Consider the following 13,633-nt stretch of genomic DNA (forward strand, 5'->3'; position numbering starts at 1 on the left):
TGGATTGCTGTTTAGATAAAAAAAAATCAGATTACTTGTTACACAATAAACATCAGTATGCTAGCTGTTGTTCGGAATTATTAGTGCATTTAATTTTTTCCAGAAATATTTTTACATTTGTAAGCATATTTATATTTGCATATAAAGGACACAGAACTGTTGCAGCAAGTCCAGAAGAGGCCACAAAGACGATCAGAGGGCCGGAGCACCTCTGCTATGAAGACAGGCTGAGAGAGCTGGGCTTGTTCAGGCTGGAGAAGAGAAAGCTCTGGGGAGACCTTAGAGCGGCCTTCCAGTACCTAAAGGGGCCTACAAGAAATCTGAAGAGGGATCAGTTACAAAGGCATGTAGTGATAGGACAAGGAGGAACAGTATTAAAGTGAAAGAGGGTAGATTTAGGTTAGACATTCTTTAGAAATGCTTTACTGTGAGGCTGGTGAGACACGGGAATGGGTTTCCTGAAGAAGTTGCAGCTACCCCATCCCTGGAAGCTGGGGTGTGCCAGGATGGGTGGGGCTTTGAGTAACCTGATCAAGTGGAAGGTGTCCCTGCCCAAGATCTCTTCCAACCCAAACCATTCTAAGAATCTGTGATATACATAATATATGTGCATATGTATAACAGAAAGACTTAAAAGCTCCATAATAGATTGTACAGATTCTGTTAAAACTAATTTTAAAATAATCTTGTACAGAAGAGCCTGAGCAAGCAGAAAAGAAACATATCTTTGCTCTAACTTGTAATAGTTGGCATCTCAATACTGGCATCAGTAGATCACTAGATATACCTCCCTGTCTCCAATACAGAAATTCAATCCTCTAATCCAAGCATTCTGCTTTCATGAGTATGTTAGTAGAAATGGCATGTATTAACTTAAAAGCCATAGTCACAAATCCACCTGCAAATAGCAATTATTTGAAATTAGGACAGACATCTTACAAGGCACTAAAGTATATATCATTACCACCTTAAAGGAAATCCGTTTCAGTAGCTATATGATTTGGATGCATAAGCAATGAATGAGATACAGAGTAGGAGAAGCTTGTTACTAAACTTTCATAACTCCATACCTTATTTGACCGTAAAGACACTCTTCCTCCACAGCGTGCACAGAATTTAGTTTGGCAATATGAACAGTTATGGCCACAGCCATCAGCAAATTTTGTTTTGTGGCAGATGCCACAGGTTGGGGCATCACCCTTCTGCTCCTGCTGCTGCTGAGATTCTTCACCCATCTTCTTCACTTGCTCCTTATACATTTCAAACTGCTGATGCAATTTTCTGCAGAAGAGAAGAGATCATTAACAGTTGTTTTATTTAAGCCCACAAACACTTTGTAATCCTTAATCTGCAATCACTTTCAAAATATAAATCATAGAGAAATGCTGCAGTAAGGCAAATAAACTTAATTTATGATGCTCCAGAAGTGTAACATTCAAGAATAAAAAAGAATTAAAAAAATTTTTTTTCATTACAAATAAACTCTAGGAGAAGGCCCAATACTGATAATACACAGCACACAGTCTAGCTGTTACAACAAGAAGTAACTCTGGTTTAGGATGTGGCCAGCTGTTAGCTGCAAACACCACAGTAGGAAACATGGGCTGAGTGATCCAAGAGCCCATGGCACTAGACTTTAAACTGGTTAATAGCAGGGGAAAAAAAAGAAATCTCATTTATTCTCCCAAGTGTACTTCTACCTAATTCTACCAGACAGATGCACATATCTGCTGTTGATACAGCTTATCTTCTTTCATCCAACAATATTGCACAGAGTAATAATTCTAAAATGCTTTTTCAATCACTTTCCAAGCACTGGGTGCAAGCCTGTAACAAGTTACCTCGGCTTAACAAGTTATAAATCATTTAAGCCATTAATATTATTATATACGTACTAGCATCTCACGCTAAATACAAGGTAGAAAACTACCTTAGGGGTAAAATTCAGCGATGGTAGTTTAAGACAGACACACATTTTACATTCCATTTCCAGAGGACTAGGAGCACAGACATAGTCAGCTGCCATGCGCATACAGAACTGCAACAATTATTTCAGGCATGCTACTTCATTCACATTTCTGAGGCTGCAATAATCAACTTCCCATATAGGATAGTTAAAACTGTTTCAATATGACCAAAGTTAAAGACTCATTTCATGTTCCATAATACAAATTTCTTCTCAAAGCTCCTATTTCTGAAGGTAAATGATGTCATGGGAAATCTAATTTTCATTGTAAGAAGTTACAATCTTTTAGCTCCCATAGCTGCTGAAAAAAGATGGAAAATGTGACATAGCATATGATAGCGAGAGATACAAATACAAAGAGAAAACGAAAAGAATTTTGACTTCTCTTCTGGTTTTATCCTTGTGATTTAAGGGGGTCTAAACAGTGACCTTTACATTCTTAGCATGGAATTCAACTCACCTAATTTTGCTAATAGAGACTGTAAATTTTAACAAGATAAAATTTATTAATCCAACATGAGCAGGTTTTGTAGCCCCTTGAACAGACACAAGCAAAACCCCACAAATGAGGAATTTTCTATGAAACATTAAAATGTTACACTAAGCCAAAAAAAAAAAAAAAAAAGAAACTGCAAGAATTATTTTTCTTTATAGTTATCCTTCCAGAGATTCTTGAGATGATGTTATTAACACATGAAGCCTAGGATTGGGAGACCAATTTCATTAATGCAGAAATATATACTTTCTATAGTTAAGAGATAATGTAATCATACAAAGTTATTTCCTCAGAAGTGTCAGAGGCTCTTACCAAAACAAATACACTAAGTCAGTTAAAAATTATCTCAAACAAGTATTTACCATGGTGTTGTGGTTTAAACACAGTCAGCCATAAATCCTGCAGTCGCTCTCTCACTCCCCGCCTTCTTGCCCTCCCCCTGCTCCCGGAAGAATGGGGAGGAGATCAAAAGAATGCAACTCTCATGGGTTGAGATAAGAACAGTTTAGTAACTAAGGTATAACACAAATCACTACTGCTGCCACCAATAATAACAATGATAAAGGAAATAACAAGGGAAGAGAATACATCACCTCACCACCAGCCAACCGATAACTCACCCCACCCTGACCAAGCACTGACCAATACCTCCTCCCACCCTGCAGTGCCTAGCCCTTCCAAGTAACTCTCTGTTACATCCTGGGCATGACGTGCTGTGGTATGGAATACTTTTTTGGTCAGTTTGGGTCAGGTGTCCTGTCTCTGCTTCCTCCCAGCTTCCCCTCCTCCTTGGCAGAGCATGAGGCTCACAAAGTCCTTGGTCATTCTAAACATCTGAGCAGTAACTAAAAACATTGGTGCTATCAGCACTGCTCCCAGGCCGAAAGTCAAAAACACAGCACTGCACCAGCTACTAAGGAGAAAAAATGACTGCAACTGCTGAACCCAGGACACATGGATATTCACATATGGATATAACTGCTGGGATTTGCTCTGTTTTTTTTTTTTTCAGGACAACTCCCCTAATAATGAATGACCTTTACATTATACCACGGAGAAGTTGTAGGAACAAACTGGCAGCTCCCTCTCTCCATCAGGCAAGCTAGGAGGCTGGAGGCATGCCTCTTCTTCTATGTACCAAAATGATGCCTCAAGCTCTCAGCTGCCACTGACCTTCTACAGAAAGAGGGAAACCAGGGTTACTTCATGTTGCTTATGTGCCATTTTTCTGCTCTACCTGCTCTTGTCACTTGAGCTCAACTCTGAATCCACACACTGTCCTCAGGACATAGCAGTTGTTTTTCTCGTGCTTCCAGCCCTTCTCCCCCACATGCATAAACCTTTTGGCCTGAAGCAGAGCAGTGCGAGGGGTCATGTCTCTGGCCCTCCACAGGAAGGTCACAAGGGTTGTCATTGACTCAAATGGCATTTGTGGAGCCATGGGTAATTGAGGTCTTCTACCTTTTCACTGGTTCAAAAAGAGTTCACTGTTGACTGTTCTTGGTAGAATGGGGCAGGACCCAAGTTACTAATAAGAAACAGCTGAATGAAATTGAGAACAAAATTTGGAAATCTGGAAGCCTGGCACATTTCAATGTTTTACACTGACAACAGTATATAATTGGTAGTTGCTACTCTGGCCCACTTCCAACAGTAACACATATAATCTCTGAGACCTTGCTTGCCTTTTAATTTTGCCAAACATTGCGTTCTTCATTTAAAGCATATTATCTATGCTGAACTTCAAGTTTATTTTAGGTTTCATTCAGTTTTGTGGCTTCCTTATAATCTACTGCCTTTGTTAGTATGATTGCTTACCAGTCTCACTGATGCATAAAAAGGAAGCCTTTTGCCAATTCTTAAGCCTCATGTACTGAAATAATTTCACTTTTATTTCCTCTTGGGAACAAGAATCTATGTAAAGGTCACAACTTTTGCCTCAAACTATAAACTTTTCAAGGTTATACAGGGTAGTTTTCTAAAATCCTTGCTCTACAAGCAAGCGACTTATCACCTGCCAAAACAGTTTGTTATTACCTTTTTCTGTTCCAAGAAAAATATTACACGTATTGACAGCTGTCAGAAAAAATTAAACACCGAAGACAAAAATCTATTAAATAATCAGTTACACACAATGTATGTTCTACTTGGTAAGCAGAACAATTTGAATATGCATACTTGAAACAAAATAGAAAGTATTCATTTTAGGAAGTCCATTAAAAAAAATTCTGATCTATTCTACAGATTAATCATCATATTTTTTTGTCATCTAGCCTGCAAGGGTTTAAGCCAAAAACTAAACTAACAGCATGCAGTGATAATGAGGCATTTAGAATAGCACAGTATTTGAAATAAATTTAGTAAAAATTGTATAACATATTTTTCAGAAAACGCAATGCAAATAAAACTCCATTTTGTTCAAGTTGTCTGCACTCAGAACATTGCTGCCTAAGAGGGCTCAAGAATACAGTTACCAGGGAACTAAAAGTACTCAAAGCAAACTTCAGAGCGTGGAACTGAACTTGGGTATCTCAAGACTACAATTTCTAGCTCTTATCCTCCAGTGAGTTACTCTTTTAACACAAGTGGCCAAGATCTGTGCTGTGAGACTGAAAAAACAGGCTCTGCAGATAAGCTGCATTTTAGGCCCAAATGCTTATCCATAATACAAATCTTATCCTTAGGCATGAAAGGGTTTTCATGATTAAAATACCAGATAATTACATCAAACTATGTAACAGAACATTTACGTAGAAACCTCAACAATTCATATCTTAACCCTTATATATGTGTATTTTGACAATGGCCTCAATAGCACATGCCCTCTGTACTGATGCAAAATCTCCTTTTCCACATTGTTTCCAAAAATATAAGTATCCACTTTAATACCTGCTATAAATTTTAGAGGAAAAGGAGAAGTTGGTATGAGTTTATGCAAAAACCTAATAACAAAAATCAGGCTGGAAAATTGATATTTAAGTTCTGCTCATTTTCATCTCTTGTGAGAATGAGATCCCTAAATCACATTCATACCTGCAGGAAGTTACAGTGGTGAAGTACATGAGGCTTATATGATTAGTCAAGACTTTTCTTGTACTGTAAAACACTATATCCAAAACAGCTACATAGAAGACTTTCCAGTGCGAAAAGCAACCGTTTGAAAGAGCTTGGATTGCTCTGTCAAGGTCAAGAAACAGTTTCTATTGGAATACTTGCTTTGTTCTGGAATGGAATTAATTTAAGTCTGCTTATTTGTGGTTCCACACACCTTCATGGAAATGAGAAATTCAACATCAATCAAAAAGCAGCAATCTGTGAGCATCTCATGAGCTGCTGCCAAAGGCAAGTAAGAAAAGCAAGTTCAATAGCATGACGTTTCTCACTTGAGCAGAAATTTTCATTTTCTCCTGTCCTCCAGAAACGCCCACAAAACTTTCACCATTTTACACAGACACACCAAAAAATCCTTAATACTGGCAGGAAGTTCCAAAGCCATTCTTGACTTCCAAAAATTTTCTTAAACACCTCAGAAATTTCCAAAGGTGCTTAAAATCTGCCACTAGAAGGGGACTGCTAAGCAAGTATCCAGGATGCTGTGGCCAGATATAAGTGTAGCAGCTACTTCTTATTTCCTGGCTACATTCCTCTCAAAGTTTTATTACTGACTGTAGCTCATGCCTCTTCCTATTCCCAGGTGGGGAGCACGGATGTGGCTGGAATTCAGGCTTCAAACAGGGTTTGTTCACTTTAAGTTCTGCCAAGCCTGCTCGTTCAACGATTTTTCTGTCTAGTGGCAGTGACTATCTGGTAACATACAATGTTCTTCCCTGTACTGTACTTACTATACTTAACACTTTCTATAATAGTGCTATCTAACCTGTCACCGAGTACACCCACTTCTCTTCCGAATGGATACTATTCTTACACATATAACCCCACGTGTTGGTAAAGGTGAGGAAACTGGCTGAACATCAGCTCTGCTGCTAAGAAACCCTGGGAAACAGAGCAGAAACCAGTTTATGAGCCAGCGGAGTGTGTGCTCTCATAACAAATCTGACAAATTACATATGGGGCCACATTAGCAAGACTATAAGCAGCAGATAAAGGGAAGTTACATTTCCCCTTTAGTTGGCACTGGCAACATGCACCTGCAGATTGGGGTCTGCCAGTTCATGAGGGATGTTGACAAACCAGACATGTCCAGTTAGCTCCATCCACATGGAGCAAACTGGAAAAAAAGCCATGATTTTCATGTTTCCTATTCTCTGACATGTTAAGGAATATGTACTTTAATTATTATGTGATATTCATTAACCTGAAATAGGAACAGATATATGAGAACAGGGATAAATTTTAAGTGCAGATATTCAAGGCCTGCCTGGACAAGTTCCTGTGTGATGTACTCTAGGTTATCCTGCTCTTGCAGGAGGGTTGGACTAGATGATCTTTTGAGGTCCCTTCCAACCCTTAGGATTCTGTGATCTTTAAAGAGGCTAAAAAATAGGGTAATCACAGAATAAGAAAGACCTGAACCTGGTGAAAGACTTACCTACTTACTTACAACAGGAATAACCTCATTCACACTAAAAAAATGCTATTTCTTTACCAATACAACACTCTAACTGAATTCACATGAAAAACACATGACAAACAAAATCTGAATCCTAGGTTAAAAAGACGCAGACACAGTTAAGGTAAGTTACTGCAGTCCACACATGTGGGATATTATGTTTTCAGATAGCTTCACTGAAAGAACTATTGTAAAAAAAAACATATACTTTTATTCTAAGTGAGTATATGTACTCTAAAACTAGAGTTAATTACACTGACAGTGCCTGAAATGCTGAATAGAAGGAAAACGGCTATGAGAATGGCAAGAAAGGAGTGCTAAAGGTTGCTAAATGATACTGCGTTTGGCACCACATATTCTCTGCTGCTGGGAACACGGACAAGCCACTTTAAGGAATAAAAGATATGTCCAAAATGAGGTCTTCAGGCTGCCCTGGCTCCATTCTCTCTTTTCCCAGTTTACTAGGGCTTCCTGCAAAAGTTTCCAGTTCATGCTTATACCGCATTTTGCGTTCAGCTTATTTGACCTCCCTCATGAAATAGCAAATATTCCTCTCACTGCATTTTTCCCGATGTCATAATGACTTAATTAATTAATCTGGTATGACCCTAAATAAATTTTTAACTACAGATAAAGTCACATCACTGAATCTACTTTATTTTAGCACATTCAGAAACTCAGCGAAAAAGACAAGAAAGTATGTGGAAAAAACGTTCAACTGTAGTAACTGACTGGGATATGGCTCTGAATGAATCAAGATTACAGTCCCACTAGACAAAAAGTCTAGCTGGAACTGACAGGATTACCTTACCTGTCTATTTATATTTTCTTTCCAGTTTATAATGCTCAGTACTGAATAAAACTGCAGCAATTGTTTATTAACTTTGTTTACTGGCAGCAGAAAGGCTGCTATTTACTGGCAAGGTAGCCGTGAACAACAACTAAGTGCAGTAGTCCTGCGCAAGGCTACAAGAAAAAGTGAGCATGGAGAAGATGAACATATGGCCAATTAAAGGCTGACCCAATTAATGTTACCATATTTCTGTGTGGTTTTAATGATATCAACATAAAGCTAGACAAGATGTACATAAGGGAAAAATGTAGGTAAATCCTGGCTGTACCTGTTACTTCCAGATTACATCAGAACAGACGCTTCATCAAGGACTGTAGTGATAGGACAAGGGATAATGGGTTAAAACTTAAACAGGGGAAGTTTAGATTGGATATAAGGAAGAAGTTCTTTACTGTGAGGGTGGTGAGGCACTGGAATGGGTTGCCCAGGGAAGTTGTGAATGCTCCATCCCTGGTGGTGTTCAAGGCCAGGTTGGAGAGAGCCTTGTGTGACATGGTTTAGTGTGAGGTGTCCCGGCCCATGGCAGGGGGGGTGGAACTAGATGCTCTTAAGGTTCTTTCCAACCCTAACTATTCTATGATTGTATGATTCTACCTTTCCTGCAGCAGTTCAAACTAATTGCAAGATTAAATTGAGAAGTGGGATCTATGTGACTAATTGTTTCTTCTTGATTGTTAAAATTAATCTTTAAATCTGTAACATAAAAAAAGCTATCAAGTCACAGTTATGGTTTAAAGAATATAGTAATACATTTAATTCATCTAGATCTTTTTCAGTACTCTTTTTTAGCTATAATAAATGTGAGGCATTTAAAAATAAAGAGAATACCACATTCCTCCAATAACTTAATAACAGCCAAATCAGTCAAAGTTACCTAATTTCCCCATATCTGACAGTTATGAGACCAGTAACTGTAAGTTACTGCCTATAGGTAAGGAAGGTTCCTTCATAACTCCAAATGGAAATTACTTCACATCTTTTAATATCTTCATACCCCTCTGTGGTTTGTTTTAGTGTAACTGAGAAGGTTTTAATTATCCTTTTCTGAATCTTATTTAAAATCCTAACTTAGAACAGAAATTTACACAATTTTCATACAAATATTTTGGTGGTTATGCTGTGGCATTTTTTAACTCGTTTTCATTAGCTGGTCCTGTATTAGAAAAAAAAAATCTGTAAAAGAGCTTTTTTAAACCCTTATAATGTTAACAATTCCCATCATGTTTTTCTCATTTCTTTCCAAAATAAAAATTGTTAGCTATATTTCTCATTCTTTCTCCATAAAAATTCTTCATTTATACTTCTAATAAATTTTGCCCCTACTTCTATACCTTCTCCATCTATACTTGACATGTAGTCAAAAAGACTCCTTTTTTAATGTTTAAGCATCAAGCAAGTAAATTAAATTCATACTGTTATATACAATACTGGTAGTTTTCCTTCTGTTCTTTACCCTTGTGACAAGGCCAACACTTCCCAGGTAATTTTAGGTCTCACTCAAAGTAAAATTAACCATGCCAGTTGCAACTGAAAAAAGGGAATCTTCCAGTGCCCCTGACTCCCTGAGGAATTTCTCCAAGCATATCCCACAACTGCCTTCCCTCAGTTAAAAATATTTTATCTCCAGTTCCATGGGCCTTGTCCCTGTGCCTGCAATTCACCGTATCCCAAAGGAGCTTCCTTGGCAAAGTGCTGAAACTGTAAGTACTAATTCTCAGTTGCAATGAAGATCAGGAGCAAGTAGTTGAACTTCCAGTAAAAGTAGGCTGCTAGGCAAAGCACAAGAAAAGCATCTTTAAAGATGGGTATTCGTACTGTCATTTCATTTTTATTTCATTCCAGTTAAAGAAATTACAAGATTACAGATCAAAAATTACACATTATATGGTCAATTTGCTTTTACTAACTCATTATGAAATAACATGTGAGCAGTCACTCTGTGTGCCTTATGTATCCAGATATTTTCAACATCACTTAAACAATTTCTGCCAATTCTGGTGGGAAAAACAACTGTCTCACAGACAATTGGGTTTCAAATTTGGAAAAGTAGTAATAGTAACAAAAAGGAACTTTTGGAACTGTCACATTTAAGGGTAAGGATGCATGATGATCTCTAGCTTTACTGAATATTAGAAAGGACACAATCACTTTACAAAAGGTGATACTATTTAGATCTTTGTACTGATACCATAATATCATCATATATTGCTGCTGCTAAGCAGTTTGGACAAGTGGTAGGGAAGTTTTCAGAAACTGCATAGCAGCAACGAGTCTTTCAGCAGTCAGTCTCATATTGCTGTTGACCAGCATCTGAATTTCTATGCCATAAGGCACAAAGCAGAGGAAAAATCTGTAGCATGTATATTGCTGTCAAATGGGCATCGTATACATTTAGGATCATGACGCTCTTGACTATCACCACTTGCAGTAGTCTAGGTATTGGAAAACCCCAACCAGAACCCAAAATGTCTTAGACCTCTAAGTCAAACAGCCACAACAGACCTCCAGGTAAGTATGCAGAAAGAAGAGGCAGAGCTCCTTGCTAAAGAAGGGAAATATCTCATGATTTATTTTGTAACATAAAAATACTTTATAAATTAGAATTAGGACTATTTTGCAGTTGTTGCAGCACCCTTATGATGCTGAGCTTTATGCAAAAATTGACTCCTTTCTAGATATTTTGCAAATGTGCATACATTTGACACAGATGTACACATACTTTCATCCCCTATACAAAAACTCACCTGAAAACTAACTCACTAAGGAATACAATTGGCTATCACAAAAATTTCTTTTTACAGTTTATTTGTATCCTGTCACTCTACTTTTTATATTAAAAAAACAGATTCATTTTTATAGCTACTGTTATATGTTTCTTTGTGATTCACTTGACTGATATTTTTGTAATATAAATGTTGCATTAGACTAAGATCAACTAGAAATATGGTTGCAAGTTGGCTATTTCTATTTTTTTTCTGATGCTCTTTGTGTTAAGTATGCAAATAAATGTCCATTTTTTATAAACCTGGCAATGCCTATATACTTTTTAATTACCAGACCTTTAGTTATTAAACAGCCTCATAATTAAAAGAGTTTACATTGGCATGATGAAAATAATCTGGCATATTAGCAAGTATCTGGTATATATAGCAAAAGTATACAAATTACTGCTCTATCCAAATAATTCATTCACAGAAAGTTTCACAGTTTATCTTATATTTGACTTGTTTTCATAAATCATACTTTTTTTTACTTTATACTAAATTTCATTTTAAAGGTACGCAATATTTACCAAACGTACCTTAAAAAGTCATTAATTCAGCTGCTGGCAATTAAGCAAACTGTAACATTATTACAGTTATAAAGGGCATCTCTGCAGAGATAGTATTTCTCACAGTCACTCAGGTTACTTTATTTGCATCATCAGTTGACTTACAAAAGGGAAGCCATTGACTTCACACCTGTAGTTTTAGAAATGCCCAAAATAAGTTACTGTGTTAAACTTTTTTATCCCTACTATTAAAGGTAAAATTAATTTTTCATTAAACAATTATATATGCAGCCAAAATAAGTACATGCTAAATAATAGGTCAGACTGTCTTTGCTCAGAAATGTAAAACCTCCTGACATCACAGTATCATGATTAGAACAAGTTCGTTCCACATTGTTTACAATATTCATGAGCGTTTTCAATTATTAAGAAACCCCTATCTTTTTACACCTGTGACAGGCTTGTTCCTCTCTTGATGATTTTCCTTTTTTAACAAACAGGAAATAAATTTGAGCAATACTAGGAAAGCTAGTATAAGCAAGTCTCAGTCGTTCTCAACATACGTTTGTCTTAACTTCATCTACATCAACATGCTTGATGCTGAATTATCACCACTAGAACTGGTGGTAGTAATTAGTTGCGGTGCATCTTGGTTTTGACTGCATCAAGATACTTACTGTAAAAGTACCACCAGTGGAGCCATATTTGCTAGCAGCACTACAAGAGAAGATCTTGAAAGTTTCCCAATTCTCAGAAGCCTGTAATTTTCCATACTGTTCATATTTTAAAATTAATAGGAAGTAGGGCAAAACCAGATTATTTTCATCATACCAATGTAAACTCTTCTAGGAACAAACAAAAGAAATGGGTCTTGAAATGGAAATTGATATAATAAAAGCTACTTTTACGAGGAAGGAGCTCACATGAACTAAGTGTGTAATCATTATCCCTGTACTAATTATACCTAAACCCATGCTTTCACACCTTCCCTTTATTAGAAAAGTGCCCTGAATTCAAATTCTACTTCCCAGAAGTTAAAAAAAAAAAAAAAAAGTCAATTTAGGTTGCAGCAGTATTTCCGCATTTTAAATAATTACTATTTGATGATGACTGAAAAGATAAGAGATTTGTGTCTCAAAAACTGTAGAAATAGTTCTAAGAGGTACCGCTTGAGTTTTCAAAATAATTGGAGCTTTGTAAAACCACCCCATAAAATCAGTGCCAAAGAGAAGATCAGAATTCAATCCTATATTTAAACCTTTTAACCTCTTAATTAAAGGTTATTAATTAAACCATTAAAAGCCCAGAGCTACTAGGTATAAATGAGGGTTGTAAGAGAATAATGTTGGACTACCAAAAGGACTGCCGATCATGCTCTGCTGTTCACAATACCATAGAGTGGAAGTATGCAGTGAGAGCAGACCCTGTAAACTAGCAGAGAGAGCAAGGCCACTGATACTCAAAATCCAAGAACTATCACAGAGCTCGCTATTCCCCTACGATATACTTTTACTCTTTTATACTTTTTCTGCCAAGATTTTTATATCAGTTTATTAAAGCCTTCTCCTGCAGTACTTCTGTTTGGAAAAATAGTAACTATAAACAGATTCTGCTCACAGTTGTTTGAGCACTATTGCACTTAAACAAGTAGAATAAGTCTTAGCTCTGTTTTTCATCAACCTTTTTCCATGTAATAGCACCCATGTTCATGCATTCTGTTTTTTCATATTGTTGAACAGGGTTTATAGATTAGTATATTGTTATGTGATCATTTAAATTGCTGAGAAGCCCAAGGAGTCCTTTTTTTTGAATAGTAAGATCAGCAGACCTAACCCTTGAGTGGGTTCAGCCCAGCTCAGACGTTCAGACTTGGCAGATTCTAGTAGAAGGAAAACCTTACTTTATAGTGTTGTTCTCCCTTTGCCCGGACTTCTGAAGGTGTCCATGACTACCATGGCCTTTCAACAAATCTAATATCCTCAATCAAAAACACTGTGGAATACAATTTGGAGAAAAAAATATCTATTATCATTCCTACTGCAGAACATGGCTGACTCCACCTGAAGAAAATACAGATGTCTGAAATCAATTGTCATTCTTATTTTACCTGGTTTTTGTATCCAGGATTGACCAGAAATTACTATTCAAACACAACACAATTACAATACTGATACATTTCCAATTCTTCTTTCTGCTAACATAACTAAGCTGTTACAATAGGATCTTTCTAACATTTTTCCATCATTGCAAGTAGAATATTTAAGTACAGACATCCCAAAAAGAAGCTGATTATATCTATGCTGATTAGATATGTGTACATCTCTCTTTCATCTTTCCCTGCCCTCTAAAGGTAGAGTCAAAAGAGAAAGCAAAGGCATTGACTAGGATGTAACAGCCAATACATGAACAAATCAAGAGAGGAGATGAAGTTGTGAACCTAGGATTATCAGAACTCATCAATGTCATGTGTTTAACCA

General features: G+C 36.9%; 1 protein-coding gene across 39 annotated transcripts in view; it reads right to left on the reverse strand.

Moving 5' to 3' along the window:
• Positions 1 to 13,633, reverse strand: part of RIMS2 (regulating synaptic membrane exocytosis 2) — a 457,644-nt gene that overhangs the window by 375,405 nt on the left and 68,606 nt on the right. For all 39 annotated transcript variants that reach the window (XM_061447907.1, XM_061447901.1, XM_061447897.1 and 36 more), the window contains one exon: positions 1,071 to 1,281. In XM_061447907.1, the coding sequence (XP_061303891.1) occupies positions 1,071 to 1,281 (211 nt within the window). The remainder of the gene's footprint in view (positions 1 to 1,070; positions 1,282 to 13,633) is intronic.

Source organism: Pezoporus flaviventris, unplaced genomic scaffold (assembly GCF_033815535.1).
Source record: "Pezoporus flaviventris isolate CSIRO_AGI_PZ_B2104156 unplaced genomic scaffold, CSIRO_AGI_Pfla_v1 ptg000007l, whole genome shotgun sequence".
Lineage (NCBI taxonomy): Eukaryota > Metazoa > Chordata > Aves > Psittaciformes > Psittacidae > Pezoporus > Pezoporus flaviventris.